The sequence below is a fragment of the Mixophyes fleayi genome, chromosome 7 (assembly GCF_038048845.1).
Source record: "Mixophyes fleayi isolate aMixFle1 chromosome 7, aMixFle1.hap1, whole genome shotgun sequence".
Classification (NCBI taxonomy): domain Eukaryota; kingdom Metazoa; phylum Chordata; class Amphibia; order Anura; family Limnodynastidae; genus Mixophyes; species Mixophyes fleayi.
In genome coordinates this window covers 33276670-33297419 of record NC_134408.1, presented here as the reverse complement: position 1 = coordinate 33297419, position 20750 = coordinate 33276670, and the positions used below count along the sequence as shown (strand labels likewise).

At 39.2% G+C, this 20750-nt stretch overlaps 1 protein-coding gene across 2 annotated transcripts in view; it reads left to right on the top strand.

The window, feature by feature from the left end:
* Nucleotides 1–19619, top strand: part of LOC142097620 (cytochrome P450 2K1-like) — a 66594-nt gene extending 46975 nt beyond the window's left edge. Inside the window, exons 5-9 of one of the 2 annotated variants that reach the window (XM_075179626.1) lie at nt 6240–6413; nt 9142–9283; nt 15547–15734; nt 17409–17550; nt 18808–19619. In XM_075179626.1, coding sequence (XP_075035727.1) covers nt 6240–6413; nt 9142–9283; nt 15547–15734; nt 17409–17550; nt 18808–18995 — 834 coding nt within the window. In that variant the 3' untranslated portion in view covers nt 18996–19619. The remainder of the gene's footprint in view (nt 1–6239; nt 6414–9141; nt 9284–15546; nt 15735–17408; nt 17551–18807) is intronic. The other variant, XM_075179628.1, reaches the window with a different exon arrangement.
* The last annotated feature ends 1131 nt before the right edge of the window (nt 19620–20750 follow it).

The window sequence follows — 20750 nt, the reverse complement described above, 5'->3', positions numbered from 1 at the left end:
GGTAATATATCCTGCAAATAAAAATACATTGAATGTAAACATTATTAAGCAGATGTATTGTCCAGCATTGCGTTAAAATCCTAGTCATTCATAACAACCACCACACAGAAACATGATAACACAACATACATAAAACACACCCACAAAAAACACGCCCACATGCAATGGAACTGAAAACAGAATTTGGCTTCTCGGTTACATTATTTACAAAAGAAAAGTATTGAAACAAAAATTAAAAAACACACTTACGTAATCAACATTCTATATAATCTTATATATAAGATATTTTTAGCTTATCGTAATAAAATGTTATTACTCTATTTTAATAATTAAACAAAGCATAATTTAAATGTAAAGAGTACTTCATTTTTTATGTATTTGTTTTGGTAACTCCATCCAGATATGACATTACTAGAATCCAGTTCTACTATGTCCCAGCAAATATACTGTATGCTGCAGGCATGTGATATCACTTGGATATACAATGTAATACCTCTGTAAAGAATCACTAATTACATTATATTACAAACACAATCAGACATGTCGGATAGAGTTGTATGACATGATCGGAAGCTGTTTTGGTTATATATATATATATATATATATATATATATATATATATATATATATATATGTATATATATATATATATATATATATATATATATATGTGTGTGTATATATATATATATATATATATATATATATATATATATGTATATATATATATATATATATATGTATATATATATATATATATATATATATATATATATATATTGGGAAAGCAACTTTGACAAATATAGACTTACCCTCTCCTGGTGCTACGATGGAATCTGAAAATAACAATATACTGAATTTAAGCACAAGCCATGATAGTACAACATACATAAACAACGTGTTATACATACTGCAGGGTTTTTTTGTTTGTTTTTTTCAACTTAAATGAATTAATTACAAACATGAAAAAAAATGTTTTCTCTATTTTAATAATTAAACATAATTTAAATAGTACTTTAAGATTTTAACACGTGAGTGTTTTTTTATTCTGGTAACGCCATTCTGAAATGGCATTACTGGAATAGACATCATGGTGGTAACACCGCGATAAATCGGCGACCCCATAAGCATAAGGGAGTCTTTGGCACCAATAGGGCTCTTTGCCACTGATAAATAGGCACCTAATCTTAAATAAATTGGTTTAGCACTATTTAATAATATACATTCTTACAGGTTAATTGTTCCTTACCTTTCTCTGTTATGGCAATTCCTGCCAAAAACACTAAAATGCTGAAAATGAAAGAATTCATTTTTCACCTGACTCGAACACAATCTCTTTCACCTACTTCCCACCTGAGACTGAAATCTGAAGTCAGCAGTCTAGGTATGTAACTACAATCCGGAATGTAATGATGATGTAATAATGGTGCTGTCATAATGATGATGACCACTATGTAGCCAGTCAGCCTGAATTGGTCTCAGTATAGTTATAAAAATTGCTGACACAACTATAAATATTTGTCACATCCATGCCCTAAATTTTACATAAAGTTGCTAGCCAAGAGGATATAATTGCCTACTGTTCCCCTAATATAGTATATGCCCAGGGTCCTAATCTTCAATGTATGAAAATATAAAAGGACGCCCAATGTAGGAGTTGATTTAAAACAGGGGTCAGGGAACTTTTTTACCTTTTACCCCCAAATATATTTAGATACGCCGACATTACCTCCTTGATTTGAAAGGAAGGAAATCATATATTATTAATTATTGGAATTCAAAATTTTATTGATCCTATTCAAAATTTCTTGGAAAGCTTCAACTTCAAAACTTCAGGTTTCGGAGAAATGATGTAGCTTAATTTTCGATACGAGAGCATCAATATTGGGGCATTTTGATGTCAGAGCAATTTGGATACAGTCTTCAGCGTCCAATCGATTTCTCTGCTTTGTCTTTATGTTCGTTAGAGTGGAAAATCCTTGTTCGCAAAGGTAGGTTGTTGCAAAAAGGCAGCAACTTTTTGACTGCCTTCTCATGTGCAATTTGGAATGCCTTTGCAGCTGTTGACATCCACAAATTTGACAGATCTGTTATGTTTTCAAATGCAATACGTGCTTCATTATTGCATCGAAGCTCAAGGGGTGCCTCTGCCAACCCTTGAGGCTCTTCTGGTACAACAGCAATTTCACATTTAAAGGGGTCTACAATCCAACTGACAGCATGTGAATCGGCAGCATTACCCCCAGGAATTTCATTTTTACCCCATTTGGGGTAATTTACCTCTGTTCCCTGACCACTGATTTAAGAGAATTTAACATTGTATTATTAAAAAAAGCACTTACAATAAATTATTTTAGATTCAAAAATTATTTTGATTTACACCAATAGGGGACAAGTTTGGTATTTTCTTTCAAACCCCAATACGCTGACCTGTTTACAAATTGATCATTTAATTTTCTTAAGGCATCTCATACATAATAATTCCATACATACCCATCTTACATATCTAGATAACATCCTCATCCAATGGACTAGCCATATAAAGGACTTTAGCATAATGATGGGAGATATTAATACATTACATCCCTCCATCAAATGAGAGTTTTCTTTAAGTAATGACAGTATTGGGCTTTTGGATGTGCTTGTTAAGTACATAATTTGAGATTATCGACTGATTTATACACCAAATCCAATGACAAAAAGGTTTTCATTATGGCAGATAGTTTTCCCCCTAACTTGTTAATTAATAACAAATATAGTAACTAATATTTAAAAGTACATTTTAACTTGTTAATTAATAACAAATATAATATCTAATATTTAAAGGACAATTTTTGCACTGAGAAGCGTGTGAGGCTGGTACAGAGTCCTTCCTTAGGGGGCCCAGCGGTGGCAGATTATAGTTGGCACAGGCCACATCCGCTGAGCCACCTATCCAAATTTGGGTAGAACAATTCCAGCTTGAGGGGACTGTCCACAGATCGGGACTTGTGTCCTAATTCCGGAACAGTTGGGAGATGTCCCTCTGACGGATGCCCCTTCAATGCCACTGGTGGGAATTTAAAGTGCCCTGGAAAATATTATGAGAAAAATTGTAAAAATAGGTAAAATCTATTAATAAAATATTTAAAAACCTTTAAACGTTAAAACATGTTTTCTTCAAAGAATAAAGCATTTTTAAAATGACCTTTTAAAATCACCGTCCTGTGATGGAGAAAATTCTCATGGTGAAGCCCTGGCTGGAGAATCTTACCGCTAGTAGGATTATCGCTGGAAATTGCAGCATTGGCGGTAACATATTGATGTATAGGGCAAAGCGAAAAAAAAATCTCTATCGCTGGCAGAGACTGACATTTGGGCAAGTAATAGGGCACTGTACACTTTGAAAATTTAGCATTCACTAAGGGGAAGATTTATCAGTGAGAAATCCCTTATTACTGTGGTTCTGAGAAAGATTGTAGCAGTGCCATCCGCCTTAGCAATATGGTGGTGAATGTCTAATAATAACTGATACCAGCGCCACTTGGAAGCGGCACCCTCAAGCACTGTGCTCACCCCTGCTGTATCTTACCGTGACCGGTGGGAGGTGGGGGCAGCATCCGCCGCTCCTCAGACTGGGAGTGTGGTGCTTGGCTGTGACACCATAGCGGAGCAGCAGCTTCCTATGTAACAATCAGCTGACTGGTTCTCCATCGCTTCACAAGCACAGACGTACCACTGCACCAGACATAATATATTATCACAAATGTACTGTATTTGTTACAGATAACTGGATCGCCAAAGCTGCATATTTTCACCACAGAGTTCTATCATCCTTGGAAGGGGAGCTACCACTGAACTATTCACTGTGACAATTGGATTCTCAAGAAAAAAAGCGAGATTGAGTTGCACTGAACTATAACTGAGATCTATAATAAGGATGTAACCAACTGTCTTTCTGCTATCTCCACATGGATGTCTCAACGCTACCTAAAGCTCAACATGTCCAAAACAGCTTATTATCTTCCCTCCTGTCAGAGTCACCACCTACCCTCAAATCTCCCTCACTGTCAATAACACCACAATTTCCTCAGTCTCCCAAACCCACTGCCTTGGTGTCACACTTGACTCCACCCTCTGCTTTATTCCTCCCATCTTGACTTTATTGATGGCTCTATATAAATAACATGATGATGATGATGATTGTTGTTTATATGCAGTAGAAACAATGAAAATTGTAATGCTAAGTATTTTCTCACATGTATGCAGCTTGTCCAGGATTTGCCAACCCCTGATGAGCTTCCAAGTCGATTAAAAGTGAGGTGCTAACCAAAAATGATAAAATGGCAGTCTATGGCATTCAACACTGGCCTTATCCCAACTGATCCCAATGCGCCAATACTGGGCTTGCTATAATCATCATCGGCAGCAGCTATTTATTTATATAGCACCACTAATTCGGCAGTGTTGCACAGAGAACTCATTCACACCAGTCCCTGTCCCATTGGAGCATATAATCTAAATCCCCTAATATACACACAGACCGAGAGAGAGTAAGGGCAATTTAATAGCAGCCAATTAAGCTACCAGTATGTTTCTGGAGTGTGGGATGAAACCAGAGCACCCGGAGGAAACCCACGCAAACACGGGTAGAACATACAAACTCCACACAGGAGTGTGGACCAAGGCCATGGTCGTGAATCGAACTCATGACCCAAGTGCTGTGAGGCAGAAGTGCTAACCACTGAGCCACCGTGCTGCCCACACCAACCAGCCAGCAGCAAGTGGGCTCTTCTCTAAGTCCTTATTTATTTTCAGGAGAAAGGGAGGCCAGGGGCTGGTTGGCTGGGGTGCAGGAGCACATCTGCCCCTTGGCTGGTCCTATAGTGGGCTACATTGGGCTGAGTCACTGGGCTATCTGCATTTTTTTCCTTTAAAATATTCCTAATAGACTCCTGAGCCGAGTCTTGCTCCCTGGGCTACAATTTGCCAGCCTGCCCCTGAAGGGGGCTGAGAAAAAGTGATTAAAGAATATTTGTGTTGGCACTCATTGACTGTTAAAATTCACCTCTTATTTTAATCATATATTACAGTATCCTAGTGCTCATTTCAGGCCACACAATTAATGCAGCAAATGTCCGTTTATAGTTGCACTAACTAATTACACATTTTCGGCTTAATTACAGAAAATATGTTAAAGTGATAAAAAAGGCAGTCATTGTTTTACTGTATTTCTGTGTGCATATAAACAGCAGCTCCTCATCTAGTGTGCAGACATCTCGTCTCCAGACTTCAGGATTGAATGACTGTACACTGGATCCAGAGCGCCTGCGATAAGTAACGGCTGTACTTATTATAATTTTCGCTTGAATATCTACTGCTACTTTTTGAGAATAAATCTTTGTGCGTTGGAAACACAAATCGAGATTCGACAATCGTTATTGGTTAGCGACAATACGCACTTAACAGTATGTATCAATGCTCCATGTTGGCGAAACCCACAACACAATGAGGTCACACCCTGTTCCGCGTCGCCGCTGCGTGGCGGCACTTATTTTCTTTCCTGCTGGAGATGAAGTGGGCCTGTGTACTTTAAATGCCAGGGCTGATTTTTAGTCCCAGTCCAGCCCTGCGTACAGGTTTGTACAACCTTCAAATATTCTATTGAAGGGTATAGTGACTTGTGTATTTTAGAGTTGTAGAGAAAAATACGAATAGTAGAGTCAGTTTGCAAAATATATTGGTACTCATTATTCTCTATAATGCCATTTGTTATAGCCTGATCTAGTAGATCTTTCATAGGCTCACCAGTGTCGGTAAGAGCCTCAGTGCTATTAAGCAAGCAGTTGACTTTCTCTAAGAAAGGATACTCATGTTTTGTGGGCTACAGCCCAATGCTGGACAGGCAGGATCTGGCGCATGTTTTGATGGGGACACCACTTACATTATCCCTGGCTTTCCTGAGAATCAGCCCCAGATAGTAGTGATTATTGATTATTTGGGAGTGCCCTTTAAAAAAAAATGTTTTTGTTTGAAACTACAAAAATACTGCAGTGATAATAACTGACTTATTATGGCTACAGCTCCATCTTTGCGATGGATTTTAAGTTGCATACATGTTAAAGAACAGTATAAACACTAACATCCGGACATAATTTCGGAATGCATTTATAACTCTTTATGACTGTTAAATAATCCTTTAATGTCTAAGCATTGAATTTATCACGCATTATTAAGAAAATGTTTTTTTCTTTCTACAGCTGTATAATTGCTATCCACTTATTGGAACTCTTCTTGGTGCACATAAAACAGTAAAGAAGAACATACAAGGGATTATAGATGTAATCTCAGAGCATGTAAAAAATCAAAGATTCAAGCTTGATGAGAATGATATTACTGGATATATCGATGCATTTCTAATGAAACAAAAACTGGTAACTGTCATTCTTGTTTTCTTACACTTTCACAAATTATTATCACTATATATATCTAATATATATAAGCCTAGCGGCGTGTGTTAGTCTGTGTGTGAAAAAAAACAAAAACAAGCTGCAGCGCCACCTGCTGGGTGGAGTTATACACTGACCTACTAAATTCTTAGCATTATCTAATATATAAAAGTAAAAGCCTAGCGGTGTGTGTTAGTGTGTGTGTGTGTGTGTGTGTGTAAAAAACAATTTTCGCAGAAAGGACTCATCCAATTGACCTGAAATTTGGTATACTGACATTATTTGACAAAAAAATCAGAATAGTGAAGTCAGTTAACTTCCATCATCCCCCCTTCCCCCCGTGGGAGGGGTAGTAAAGGCTAAATTTACGAGTTGAGGGCTCAAACTCATTTTCGTGAGGTAATTTTTACCTCATGAACACACATGTGTATGGCGTGTGTTCGTGTGTGTGTGTGTGTGGAATAAACAATTTTCTCAGAAAGGACTCATCCAATTGACCTGAAATTTGATATACTGACATTATTTGACAAAAAAATTAGAATAATGAAGTCAGTTAACTTCCATCATCCCCTCTTTTCCCCGTGGGAGGGGTAGTAAAGGCTAAATTTATGAGTTGAGGGGTCAAACTCATTTTCGTGAGGTAATTTTAACTCATGAACACACATTAAAAAGGGCGCTTGCGTAGGGAAGTAACGCTCTTCCCCTGAGGAGGCCTGGGCAAGGCCCAAATGCATGATAAGACCTTAAGTAGCTTGATTTGACTAGAATACATGAGTATCATGCACGGGTTAACTTGTATATATATATATATATATATATATATATATATATTAAACGAGACAGGGCCACTGAGAGCAAACATGTATGACATGTTTGGAGGGATCCCATGACATACTTCAAAGTGGACATTTTGAAGTAAGGTTAGGTAAATATAAAGTCATGGTTAAAATTTAGGTAGGCAATTAGATGAGTATTAGATAAGTATTTACAATTGCAAATGTTCAGATTATAAGACACAGATAGCATGTTCCTATAAGTTGCAACAGGAGACAGGTGCCGCCTACTATTCCACTCATTACATAGATAAATGTATTGATAGCCTTCAATGTATTACTATATCCATTTTGACATGTCCCACCTGTCTTATCTGTAATTCTTCCAAGCAAAGTTGTAAGTAAAGTGACAGAGGCCGTATAGCAACATCTTAAGGACTCCTGCTGCTTTAATCTACTCACCAGCTCAGTTTCAAAGTCAATGTTACAACTATGCAACAACGTCTGCTTGCACATACTAATTAAATTGTAACCAATCTGATTCAGATGTCTCTAGAATGTATACAATGGTTTTATCCTCTTTGTCTACTATATGTATTTACTGCCTGAACAAATCAATTTACATCTATACATTTCCTGTTTTGTGGTAACTGGCCCTCTATGCCCTCTGCTCCACAGAATTAGCCATTGCCGTGGCATTGATTCTGGAAATGGTGGTCGGGGGCTCCACGTGTTGTTCCTGCAATATATGTATTGTAGACTATATTACACATGTAGAACTAGGCATAGTGGTAAATGCTACATTGTATTTAAAAAAAATTTTTAATGGAGGAAAATGAGCCAGTGAAGACTGAAAGAGAGGCCCTGTGATGACTAACTGTTGACAATGAATCGGTCTGGCATTAGCATTTTACTATAGAATTTTTTGAAAGGGAAGAGTAGTTATGTAATTATATTTGACACATACTTGTGGTTCTCATGCATCATGGTTTTACCAGGAAAGTCCTTTTTATCCACGCCCAAAATATTTAACCCACAATACTTATTTTCCTATAATTTAAACCCCTCATGGCCCTAAATCAACAGGATATTTGAAATAAGGTATTGTAAGCGTTATACCTTATTCGGGATCTGCTTTATACTGTATCGCAATGGAGTACATGATACAATCAGAGGATATGGCAAGAGCATTCACATGGTCTGAAGACAACCCTTAAGTTGTAAGTACCACTTGTTATCCCTATCATCTGAGTTTAAGGACGTTTCACTTATGGCTGCACTTGTCATTTAAAGCGGCGAAGGCTTATAAAGGCAAACTTGCCTTTACAAGCCATCAATGCTTTAAATTTCCCCTGCAAAATCGCTGATTTCCGGCGACTTGCTGAAATCGGAACTTGATACATTTACCCCTGGTCTTTATTGAGCCCAGGTGAAAAGCAATGTAGGAACACTGAGTCTGACAGCAATTTATTCTCTGAGCATTCTTCATGTCAAGATACTCATGGTCTTTAAAGATGGCCGCTGGTATTTGGGCACCTGATAAATTTCCACTTGAGAGGTTGCTCTGAACATGCTCATGGTCTTTGAAACAAATGACAGTCAGATGATCTTGATATTGTAGGTAAAGGTTTGGCAGAAGTTTGAACGTGACAGGCTGAGTTTGGACCAGGGCTTTACCGTGTATGCACCGAAAAAAATTCCTACTTCCCCAAACTTCAGTCTTATTTAAGAAATGTTTAAAAATGCGCAGAGATTTAGGGAAATGGGGAGATAAAAACAAACTTACAGATTAATAGGAAATAATGTTAATTATACAAAAAAAACTAAAGTGCGTGTGTTGAGTAATGGAGCAGCAATGTATGGATGTATAATGGTCTCATATTCTCAAATGCTATGTATAGGTAAATTACATATGTACTGTTTAACTTTTGTGCTTGCAGGAATCCACAAAAGCGGAAACCTATTTTAATGATGAAAACTTGAACTACACAGTTCTGGATCTCTTTTCAGCTGGAAGTGAAACAACATCTACAACACTATGCTGGGGCATATTACTGATGACAAAGTATCCAGACATTCAAAGTAATTTTACTATTGTGAGACTTGCTGAGTTATAATTAGGGGATGATAAAGGTTACTTGACGACACATGTGCCAAATTGGCAGATCATTGCAGTATGTGACACTCTACCATCCAACTGAATTCCAATCAGAAGAGAAATTCAGGTCAGCAGATTACCTCATTTTGTTGGTGAGGTCATCATGACCCAGAAGTTAATAGTTGTATATATTACATTCCAATCTAGTCATTCAGCACATCGCCTGGATCTGTGCAATCTTGCACTATATATGCCAGACCAAAACACCAGGTGGTAAATGTATCAAGCTGCTAGTTTCCAGCGGGTTGAAAAGTGGAGATGTTGCCTATAGCAACCAATCAGATTCTAGCTATCATTTTGTTGTACTAAATAAATGTTAACTAGAATCTGATTGGTCTCATCTTACTTTGTAAAGTCTCTGGGCAACCAACTGTGTGTGCTTATTACTTTGCTCCCTATTAGTGAGTAAAATAGAAAAATTAAATTTTAAATCTATATGATTATCTTTAAAATAAATGGATGTTTCTATAAATTGTGTAGGGACTTTTGCTTCCAAGGTAGCACATTTGCTGGATTTAACAGGTGTTTTTGCGAGATGCAGGGTAAACTACCTTGATGAGAGAGCATTCCTGATTGGCTGCCTGACTGTTAAGTAGGTGGGTTTACCAGAGATGAACTCATTTGGATTCAGGATCTCCTTGTGACTGGTGTGACTTGTCTATATGTTTCTTTTTAATTCCCATATGGATTACCTTGAATAAAGAAAAGATGAAGATTTCAGATAAGTATTATTTAGGGAAACTACACTACAGAAACATTTATGAGGGCAAAAATACTATAATTATTAATGCACATGTAATAAATAATTCAGAGCAAGGGGGGCACTATTTTTTTTTATTATTTATGTAAATGGGACCACTATAATTGTATTTTTTATATGAATGGGGCATTATTATTTTATTACATATATGAATGGGGGCACTACTATTTTATTAGATCTTTGAATGTGGCAACACTCTTTTGTTGCATTTATTACTGGACAAACACTTGTAATGCACACTTTTGGCTTGATAAGTGCCCATATGTACTGACGCTCATGACACCAGCATACAGGAAGAGTCATAGGCTTATAGTCATAGCCAAATCCTAACGTACACAATGACACCTAGGTACTATTAACCCAATCCACTTCTCATCTTCACTAAAACAACTATTTTTCCTATATCTGCATTGTCCTGCCCTAATCAGGCCATCTCTTTCTACAGCAAAACACTCTCTTCAGCCCTAGACAATGCAGCTCCAGCTACCATATACAGTCTTCAATGATCCAAACCCCAACCATGACACACCAAACAGACCCACTACCTGCAGAAGTGCTTCCACACTGCAGAGTGCCACTGGAGGAAATCTCGTTCCTATCCCGATTTCCTCCACTATAAATTCATCCTTTCATCTTACAGCACTGCCCTTTCAATTGCCAAACAAACATTCTTCAACTCCCTAATATCCACCCAGTCTTCTAACCCACTTCATCTCTTTGCCACCTTCAACTCACTTCTCTGCCCACCTGCACCTCCTCCCCCTTACTCCCTCACAGCCCATGATTTTGCCACCTATTTCAAAAAAAAAATCAACACCATTCAGCAAGATATTTCCTCATGATAAAATCTACACACTCCACCCACTCTACCCACCTTGACCTGCACTTCCCAATACACTCTTAATTCATTCTCTCCAGAAACTGAAGACGAAGTCTCTACACTCATCTCATCATCTCGTCCAACAACCTGTCCCTTCGACCCTATTCCCTCCCAACTTCTTTGCTCCCTCTCCTCCACTGCATGCCCACCTCTAGCTCACATCTTCAACCTGTCTCTCTCCACTGGCACATTTCCATCCTTCTATAAACATGTGCTCATCACACGAATTCTAAAGAATCCATCTTTCGATCCAGCCTCTCTCTCTAAATACTGCCCTTTCCCTCTTCTCCCCTTTGCTTCCAAACTTCTTGAGCGATTAGTGTAGAAACGCCTGTCTCACTTTCTCTCCTCTCACTCCATTCTCGTCTCTCTGCAATCGGGCTTCCGTCCCCAACATTCCACTGAAACTGCTCTCTCAAAAGTCATTGATGATCTACTTACTGTAAAGTCTAAGGCTTATTTCTCCATGCTCATTCTCCTGTACCTCTCTGCTGATTTTAACACTGCTGATCACCCTCTTCTTCTACACACCCTTCACTCCATTGGCCTTTGTGACACAGTTCTTTCTTGGTTCACCTACCTATTGAAGCATTCCTTTAGTGTTTCTACCTCTGAAACATCCTCCACTCCCACTATCTGTTGTGGTTCTACAAGGCTCGGTTCTTGACCCTTTACTTTTTTCAGTTTACACCTCTTCTCTTGGAGCACTAATTCGTTCATTCGGCCTCCAGTACCACCTCTACGCTAATGACACCCAAATCTATATCTCTTCCCTGACAGCTCCCCTTCTGCACTTTGTGTAACAAACTGTCTTTCTGCTATCTCCAAATGGATATCCCAAAGCTACCTAAAGCTCAACATATCCAAAACAGAGTTTATTATCTTACCTCCTGCTAAAATCACCACCTCCCCTCAAATCTTCCTCACCACCAATAACACCACAAGTTCCTCAGTCTCCCAAGCCCGCTGCCTTGGTGTCACACTTGACTCCACCTACTGCTTTATTCTTCACATCCAGACTCTTTCCCAGTCCCGTTGACTCCACCTTAAAAACATTGCCAAAATAAACTCTCTTTTTACTTAACATGCTTCCAAAACTCTTATCCATTCTTTCATCATCTCCCATCTTGCCTACTACAACCTCCTGCCATCTGGCATTCCAGAACCCATTTATCCACACTTCAAACCATCCTAAATGGTGCTGCAAAACTGATCTTCCTCTCTCACACCACATCTGCTGCACCACTTCACAAATCCCTACACTGGCTCCCTGTGTCCTCCAGATTCCAATTCAAATTACTCACTCTTGCCTACAAAGCCCTCAACAACATCATCCCTGCATACATCTCAAATCTCATATCAAAATACTCTCCTTCCCACCCTCTTAGATCTATCTCTGACCTGCACCTTGTCTTAACTCTGGTAACCACCTCTCACTCGTGCCTACATGTCTTCTCCCATGCTGCTCCCCATTTACGGAATTACGCTCAATGAGGTTTTCCCACAGTCTTTAGACGTTCTCTTTTTTTAAAGCTTACCTTGTCCCCGATGATACTATTCACACTAATACATCCTCACAGCTGTCCCAATCTCCACTCTAAGCCAAACTCGCTTCTCTTGTTTCAGCTGTGCCCTCTTCAACTTAGAATGTAAGCTCTCTAATGAGCAGGGTCTTCCATACCGTTTGTTTTCATGTCTGCATTTATTTTGTCTGACTAGTATGTCTTTGTTTTATGTATGTCCTTGTTTTATGTATGTCCTGTTTTCCCAACTGCAAGCCGCTGCAGAGCCTTACAAATGTACGATAATAGTAATAATAGGTTGTCAGTGCATGCTTGAACTTGTAGTGCCACAAGTGCATCTTCACATTATTTCCCTGGTGCCCACCAACCAGGGTTGCAAGGGGGGAGCTAATGCTAGTTAGCATTGGGCTGGTCTTCTCTTGATGCTGAGGTCCAATTATCTGTTTGTGCCTCCCCTCCCATAAAGGCCCGGGCCCCATGCTGAGTAGGGTAAAACTGCATGTTTCCTATCCGGTTTTACCTGGTGGCTTGGCCCAAACTACATACAGTCTGGCCAAAACCACATGCGGTCAAAGGGTTTTCAAACTGCCACACATTGCCAGCTGTTTGACTTTATATCCTCCAAACTGCAGGATCGTAAACCAAACAGTTTGTAGGTCAAGACCGCTGGTGATGTGTACAGCATCGGACTGGCCTGCCGGTGAGCCGGACAATCCCCCGGTAGGCCCCGATGCTGGTTAGCATGCGCGCACCAGAAGATGAGACTTCCAGCAAATACTCTCTATCACAGCTTACCCCAATTCAGAGAGAGGAAGGAAGGAATCGGAAGGCGACCATCTGCCCTCAAATGTAAGTTCACATTGTATTCCTTGTTGTGGCCGTCTGGACTTGATTCACTGCCTGCTGCCACAGACATTTATTGACTTTTTATCCCACACTTGTGGAGTACTTACATATGCTAAACATCTAGGACATTACTCACAGGCTATTTACTATTTCACCATTTGCTGGACATTTCTGGAAAATCCACTATGCCCATCTGGTTGTGTCAGTCCCTGCCCCACTATTACTGGGACTATAAGGACATTGCCTACAATATTTGAGGTTTATTCTCTGCTATTACACCTGTGTATTTTATTTACCACTCATTTGTTTTGATATATACCCAATTGGGTTTGTTGTTTTTTGGTCTGGCCAGAATTATTTATGCTGACTGTATGTTAATAAACTGACTACATTGACACCAAACTTTCACAGCGCCGAGGAATTCTTCATATTTACCCTTATTATTAGGGATAGGGGTTCCCTATTTCCCTCTGGCAGCTCCACCTGCAATAGAAGTGCTGCACTACACTCTATCTCTATTTGGCCCGCTGTCTTCAGCCTGGCTGTCACTGTGACAGCCAGGCTGAAGACAGCAGCGAAGACGGGACTAGAGAACAGCGGGCAAAGTGTGAAGGGGGGCAGAGCACAGCATGGCAGAGTGTGAAGGGGGGGCAGAGCACAGCATGGCAGAGTGTGAAGGGGGGGCAGAGCACAGCATGGCAGAGTGTGAAGGGGGGTTCCAAAGCATCATGGCACAGGGTGAATGGGGTGCCAAAGCAGCATGACACAGGGTGATGATGGGGGGCCAGGAGAAAGGAGGAGCAAAAGCAGCATGGAGGGCGCAGTTTGATCATAAGGAGGCACAGCATGGTGAGCATGGTGATGAAGGGGCACAGTAATGTGTGTATGATGGCACAGCGGGCTTGTGGCAATGTAATGTGTGTGTGGTAGCTGGTGGCTAACTAATGGGTGCTATTTTGTTTGTGGAGTGATGCAGCAATTTAATTTTATAGTGGGGACTATTAATTTAAGATGAGGTGGTTTGGGGACTATTAATTGAATGTGGGGCTGAGTTTGAGGAGCATGAGGTCTATTTATTAAATGTGAATATGAATTATTTAATGGCAGTGACGTTTGCGGGAAATAGGTATATTTATTATACACAAATGCTATTAATTTAGTGCTGGGGTTGTCTGAAGGGAGGGAAATAGGTTAATGTATTAAATGGGAATGCTATTACTTTAATGTTGGGGCTTTAGGAAGGCTTAAGAATTAATTGTGGGTCCTATTGATTTAAGATCGGGACTGGTTGGAATTTTCTAAATGTACCCATTTTTTTCAAGATAGGGCCCCCAAAATTCCATGATCCAGACAAGCCGCAACTAAAGAAACCAGCAGCCACAGGTGGTGACAAGAACAGGTAGGACAGTCTGTCAAATGTTCTGAGTCTAGTGGGAAAATCCTGATTTGTTTTTTTTTGGTGACTGTTCTGCCCAATCTATGGGGCAGGTCAAGACTGTGTACTCTTTATGTACACACTGCATTCTTTTTATACTACACTAGGGTGCTAGCTGTCCTTTGTGGGCTGATCACTCCCCCTCTACTGTCTGACGGTCTTGCCTCTTTGATGGCTGGCCACACCCCATCTGGTGAGCCCCTGGTGTTGCAGCCCCCAGAGGGCCCTTCATGCCCCAGTCCGGCACTGGATGTGTGGGTATTGCAGAGCACCAAAAAAAGCCCACCATAGTAAAATTACCTTTCAGTCCTTTTTCAGATAACTAAGCCCCTTAGTCCACTACTCTAACCGATTGGTTAGATCCAACATCTCAAGTAACAAACTGCCTGTCTGTCTTCAGTTAGTCACCGTTCTTGTCTGCAGTTTCCCTGGACACACCTCTGTATTCCGCAGTGCTCCACTCTTAACTTTAGATAAATGTGGTTTCACACTTTGGTCAGTGCAAGACCTGGAATGGCTCTGAAAACCCAACCAGTCACCAAATTAGCTCAGTACCAGGTGGGGACTGCACTGCTAATGTACACGTAAGAGGAGTCAAAACGACAGTGGGGCCTTTTACCTGTTGGTGAATATTAAGGCATGTCTTAGGTGCATAATGATAAATCCAATCCTATCTCTGACAATTATAAAAGTGCAAATATACATCTCCTTGTGTTAACAAATAACTGTTTACTGTTTTGTAGAAAGGGTACAGGAGGAAATTAGAACACATATTAAAGCAGGTCAGTTGCCCACGGTAGATGATCGAAGGAATATGCCTTATACGGACGCAGTGATACATGAAATACAGAGGTTCGCAAATATTGTTCCATTAAACTTGACTCACACAACTGCAAACGATGTGTATTTCCGAGGTTACTGCATCCCAAAAGTGAGTTTGAGGAATTTTCTTTCATTAGAATGATGTAACATTGTGTTCAATTAGGGACCACAATGGACCCCTCTGGAAAAGCATGGTCACCATGACCAAGGAATTGTGATGGGAAGGATGGAAAGGGAAGAAGTTGTTGGAAGACGGAGCTTCTACCAGCCAGATGTATTATTCACTGGTAAAACTTTATTTCCTCTCTTGCATTGAAATCTGGTGTTGAATGATAAATCAGTGCGGAAAAGGAAACACAATGAAATCAGCCAATAACACAGCTGGCTTATAGAAGATCATTCTTTATGTGAGTACAGCCTCTATATTGCTAACAAGTATGTGTTGTATACTGGTGCTGAAGAAATTAAGATCCAGCAGCTTCTATAAAGTGGAATGGCAAAAGTCACATTTAACTAGAAATCAGATATGCATCCAAAGAGTATTCAAACTAGCATAGATTCATCATGCAAGACACTCTACCACCTCACTTTATTACACATACATTTTTATAGCTTGAATCAATGAAACTCTAATAAACTCTAAATAAACTCTATTTGGTGCATGCACAGGACACAGTTTTTGTTATTATTCAAATCTTAGATATATATCAGGAGTTGAAATTAACTTGACTATCTTGAATACAATAGGCCTGTTCTCTATTCCCTGATACATCTTTAATGTTTCGTATAGACACCAATGTTCTCATCACACTTACAGAAATCATTTTAACTCATAAAGTTCTGGGCCCTGATTCATTAAGGAGCTTAGGCAAGAAAGTTCTTACTTAAGTCTCCCGGAAAAAAACCATGATAAAATGCAAGGGGTGAAAATTAGTTTTAAATTTTGCACATAAGTTAAATACTGTCTGTTTTTTCATGTAGCACACAAATACTTGATAGCTTATTTGTACACAGAAATTTAAAGGTGATATTTGTGTGCTACATGAAAAACAACAGTATTTAACTTATGTGCAAAATAGAAAACTAATTTTCACCCCTTTCATTTTGACATGTGTTGTCCAGGAGACTTAAGTAAGAAATTTCTTGCCTAAGTTCCTTAATGAATCAGGCCCCTGGTTATCATGGTTTGCTTCCATAATGGTTACTATAATGGAGTCTGCTTTGTATACTAGCCCTCACATTGAGCTCAATTTTGCACACTAGCCACTAGATTGAGCCCAACTTTGCTCAGTAAGCATCAGATTGGCTCAGTGTTATATACTAGCCATATGATTGGGCTCAGATTTATCTTCTGACCACCAGATCCAGGTGTGCTTTATATACTGGTCACCAGAATGAGTGTAGTGAAGTGTACAGAGTACAGTAAATTGTGTATAAGGTTCCAGGCCCAAAATTTGCAATGGATCCCCATGAGACTTCGGTTACACCACTGTACAACGTCTGTTACTATAGAGGTCATCTATCTTACTGCATGTTCTGTTTTTAATACATCAGCGTTTCAGTGAGTATGGAGAATAGATATCAATGATCTATATGATTACATACATTATACTGTGTCCATCATACAGTGGACCCAGCTAAATGTTCCATAAGTAAAATGCTGGCCGTGTGCATGATTTACAACATTTGCAAGATTAATAAGGCTCAGGTTTCAGGGCACAGTTATACAAGCTATTAGCTTTAATATTAAGAGTTGTATGATGTGTTGGTTTATGATCGACAGGGAACAGATGTCATTCCATTCCTCACATCAGTTCTGTATGACAAGACTCAATGGAAAACCCCAAATGAATTTAACCCACATCACTTTCTGGATGCAGCTGGGAAATTTGTACGACAAGACGCATTTATGCCTTTCTCTGCAGGTTGGTGATTAGAACTGTTAAAATATTATCTACATATTATTATTTATTATTGTTATTTATAAGGGGCCACATATTCCATTGCACCAGATAGCACAGATGAGTGTGAGTAATGCTATGGGGACTCACACAGAGTGCAGCAAAAGACATGGCAGGACGTACGAGGGAGTCAGACAGTAGACAGACATGGGACAATAGATAAAGAGGACCCTGCCTGCGAGAACTTACATTCTAGACGGAGGGGTGGTGAGAGACAGTAGACTAACTGGGAGAAAATGTAGATGGTAGGTGAGGAAGAGGAGGTGAATAGGAGGTGATGGATAGAATGGTTAGGAGATGGTAGGATAGGCGAGCTTGAAAAGGTGAGTCTTTTGTGGGTATCTGAGTCTAGTGAAACGGGGAAGGGATTTCCAAAGAATGGGGGCAGCGCGGCAGAAGGAAGGCGGGCATGGGAAAAGGTAATGAGTGGTGAATTGAGACGGAGGTCAGAGGCAAAGTGAAGTCGTCGGGTAATTATGTACCTCGAGACAAAGTCAGAGATGTGAGGGGGAGAAGTGTTGCCAAGGGCTTTGTAAGTGAAGTTAAGGAATTTGAACTGAATTCTGAAAAGGATAAGAAGTCAATGAAGGGATTTACACAGAGGAGTAGTGGAAGAGGTGCGGCTGGAGTGGAAGATGAGCCTAGCTGCAGCATTCTGTATGGGTTGAAGGTCAGAAAACTGAGAGTCTGAAAGACCAGTGAGAATGAGGTTGCAATAGTCGAGCCAAGAAATGATGAGTGAATAGACCAGGATTTTGGTTGCTTCTTGAGAGAGGAAGGGATGGATTTCCGTGTTCTCTATCTATCTGTTTGTATTTACACCCATTTTAACATGTTATTGAGTAGGAAATAATCTAGTTAGAAACAGCTCCATTCATGAAGGAGATAATACAGTATATTAGTTTCTGTTCCTGGCTTTTGAATTTTGCATTCCAATGCATGTCACCAACTTATGCTCATGGCTCTTTTACCACTTTCAGCATATGTAGCAGCAGTAGAGACTACATCATATTCAACTTTTGCTATTATAATTTTTTTTACAATAGGTAAAAAGAGAAAAACAATCCCATGATCACTCCACGAAGTTGGTGTTTTTCACCAAATGAATCCAACATTGATCCCTGCTCATATCACCCAACATTGCATAATAAAAAAATCAAGAGAAAATAGGGTTACATTGGCCTCTGTATGTGATTTACTTGTTTGTTCACATTTCTACAGGAAGAAGAGCTTGTGTTGGAGAAAGCTTGGCCAAGATGGAACTTTTCCTGTTCTTTACTGGCCTTCTTCAAGCATTTACTTTTCACCAACCAACAGGAGTCTCCAGGGCAGATCTAAGTCTCAAGCCCGACATTGGATTCTTATTACTCCCTATGCCACATCTTATATGTGCAAAGCTCAACGACTAGTGCACGGTCACTGCAAAGAATAATAAGGAGACAAATGTTTTTGATGATTCATTTTAATTAATAGTGATTACAGTTTTTAATATTAATTTTATGCTTATTCTCATATTCTAGAATGAAAAAATGTGCAGCACCTCCAGCCTTGGAGCCTTCAAATCTTTCCTACCATAGTGTAGTAGTGTCATTAGTCAATTACAAGTGGATAGGTTCACATTTTACCAATAGAACAACAGAATGGTGAACTGTTTATTCTAATAAGCAACACTGTTCAATCCCTCAGCACTTTCTTTCCTATAGACACCTGGTAGAAAGTGGGATTAACCAGTTCTGTAGTGGCATTGAAGAACACCCCATGAATTACACAGAAAAAGGCCACCTAAGAGATTACGATGGGATTGTGGGGTTTGGTGGATATAATTAGCTGTCAGACACAGCTCAAGATGGTAGAGCAACTGGAGATCATACATTTATCATCAACATTTATTTATATAGCGCCAGTAGATTCCGTAGCGGTTTATGTCTATATGTGATGTGCTTGAGTGATAGCAAATAATCTGTTATGACACAGGAGATTCAGGAATGAGATCAGTCCAATTTGATAAGTAAAATCTACTGCTTTTTGAAAAATTATTGCATAGCTCTCTATGTTGGCAGATTTAATTATTATAAAGTAGGAGTGGGATAAATGATTGCATGAACATATCAGTTTGCAATGCTATGGTTGCAGTATACAATTAAAATTAAAGATAGTTTGTTAAAATATGTGTCCAAAACAAAAGTCATATTTGACCCCTCCTGTCTGTAAAAGACAAAAAACAAAACTTAAGATACAACTAACATGATCGCAATACAACATCATGAAGAGTAGCAATAGGTGACATCACTGATCACGTCATAATCACATCGCTTTTGCCCTTCTGCTCCACAAGAGATTTCTGTCGTCCCTGAGCTTGCCTCTTAGGACATAGTTTGACAGGTGAACCTCCCTAGTAGATGACATAACAAAAGGAGACACCACTGATCATATCAGAACAGTTTAATTGTCTGATGACATTGAAATGAATGACATATAATTGGTTAACTCAGTGATACCATCGGGCTTTATAAATTAGGATGTCACGTTAGGGGTTAAATTTATCAAGCTGTGGGTTTGAAAAAGTGGAGATGTTGCCTATAGCAACCAATCAGATTCTAGTTGTCATTTTGTAGAATGTACTAAATAAATAATAGCTAGAATCTGCTATAGGCAACATCTCCCCTTTTTCAAAAACGCAGTTTAGTAAATCTAGCCCTAGATGTCATTACAGGCAGCAAAACGATGCATCAAAAGATGTTTCATTATATCAAAATCTGTTACTACACGGATTACACCACATTGAATGAGATTACAAAAGGAGATATCACAGTGGGTGATATGGGTTATAATTTCACAGAGTAGGCTACATGAATTGATCACATCACAATGGGTTAAGTCTCTCAAGAAAATGAAATTGATTACCACAACTGATGTCATGTAATGAATAACAGTCCTGACATCAGAATGATTGACAGCATATCAAAATACGTGACATAATGGACATTTACAATGGGCTGAGGACTTTACAATGGATTAGATTGTTCATTGTTGTTGAGCACAAAACATCAACCTTTACCTCCACAATTGATGATATACCATACACCACAATGTGTGACACAAGGAATAACATCATAATTGATGTATTTGTTTTGCAATTTCTTTTTTACTGTTTTATGATTTGC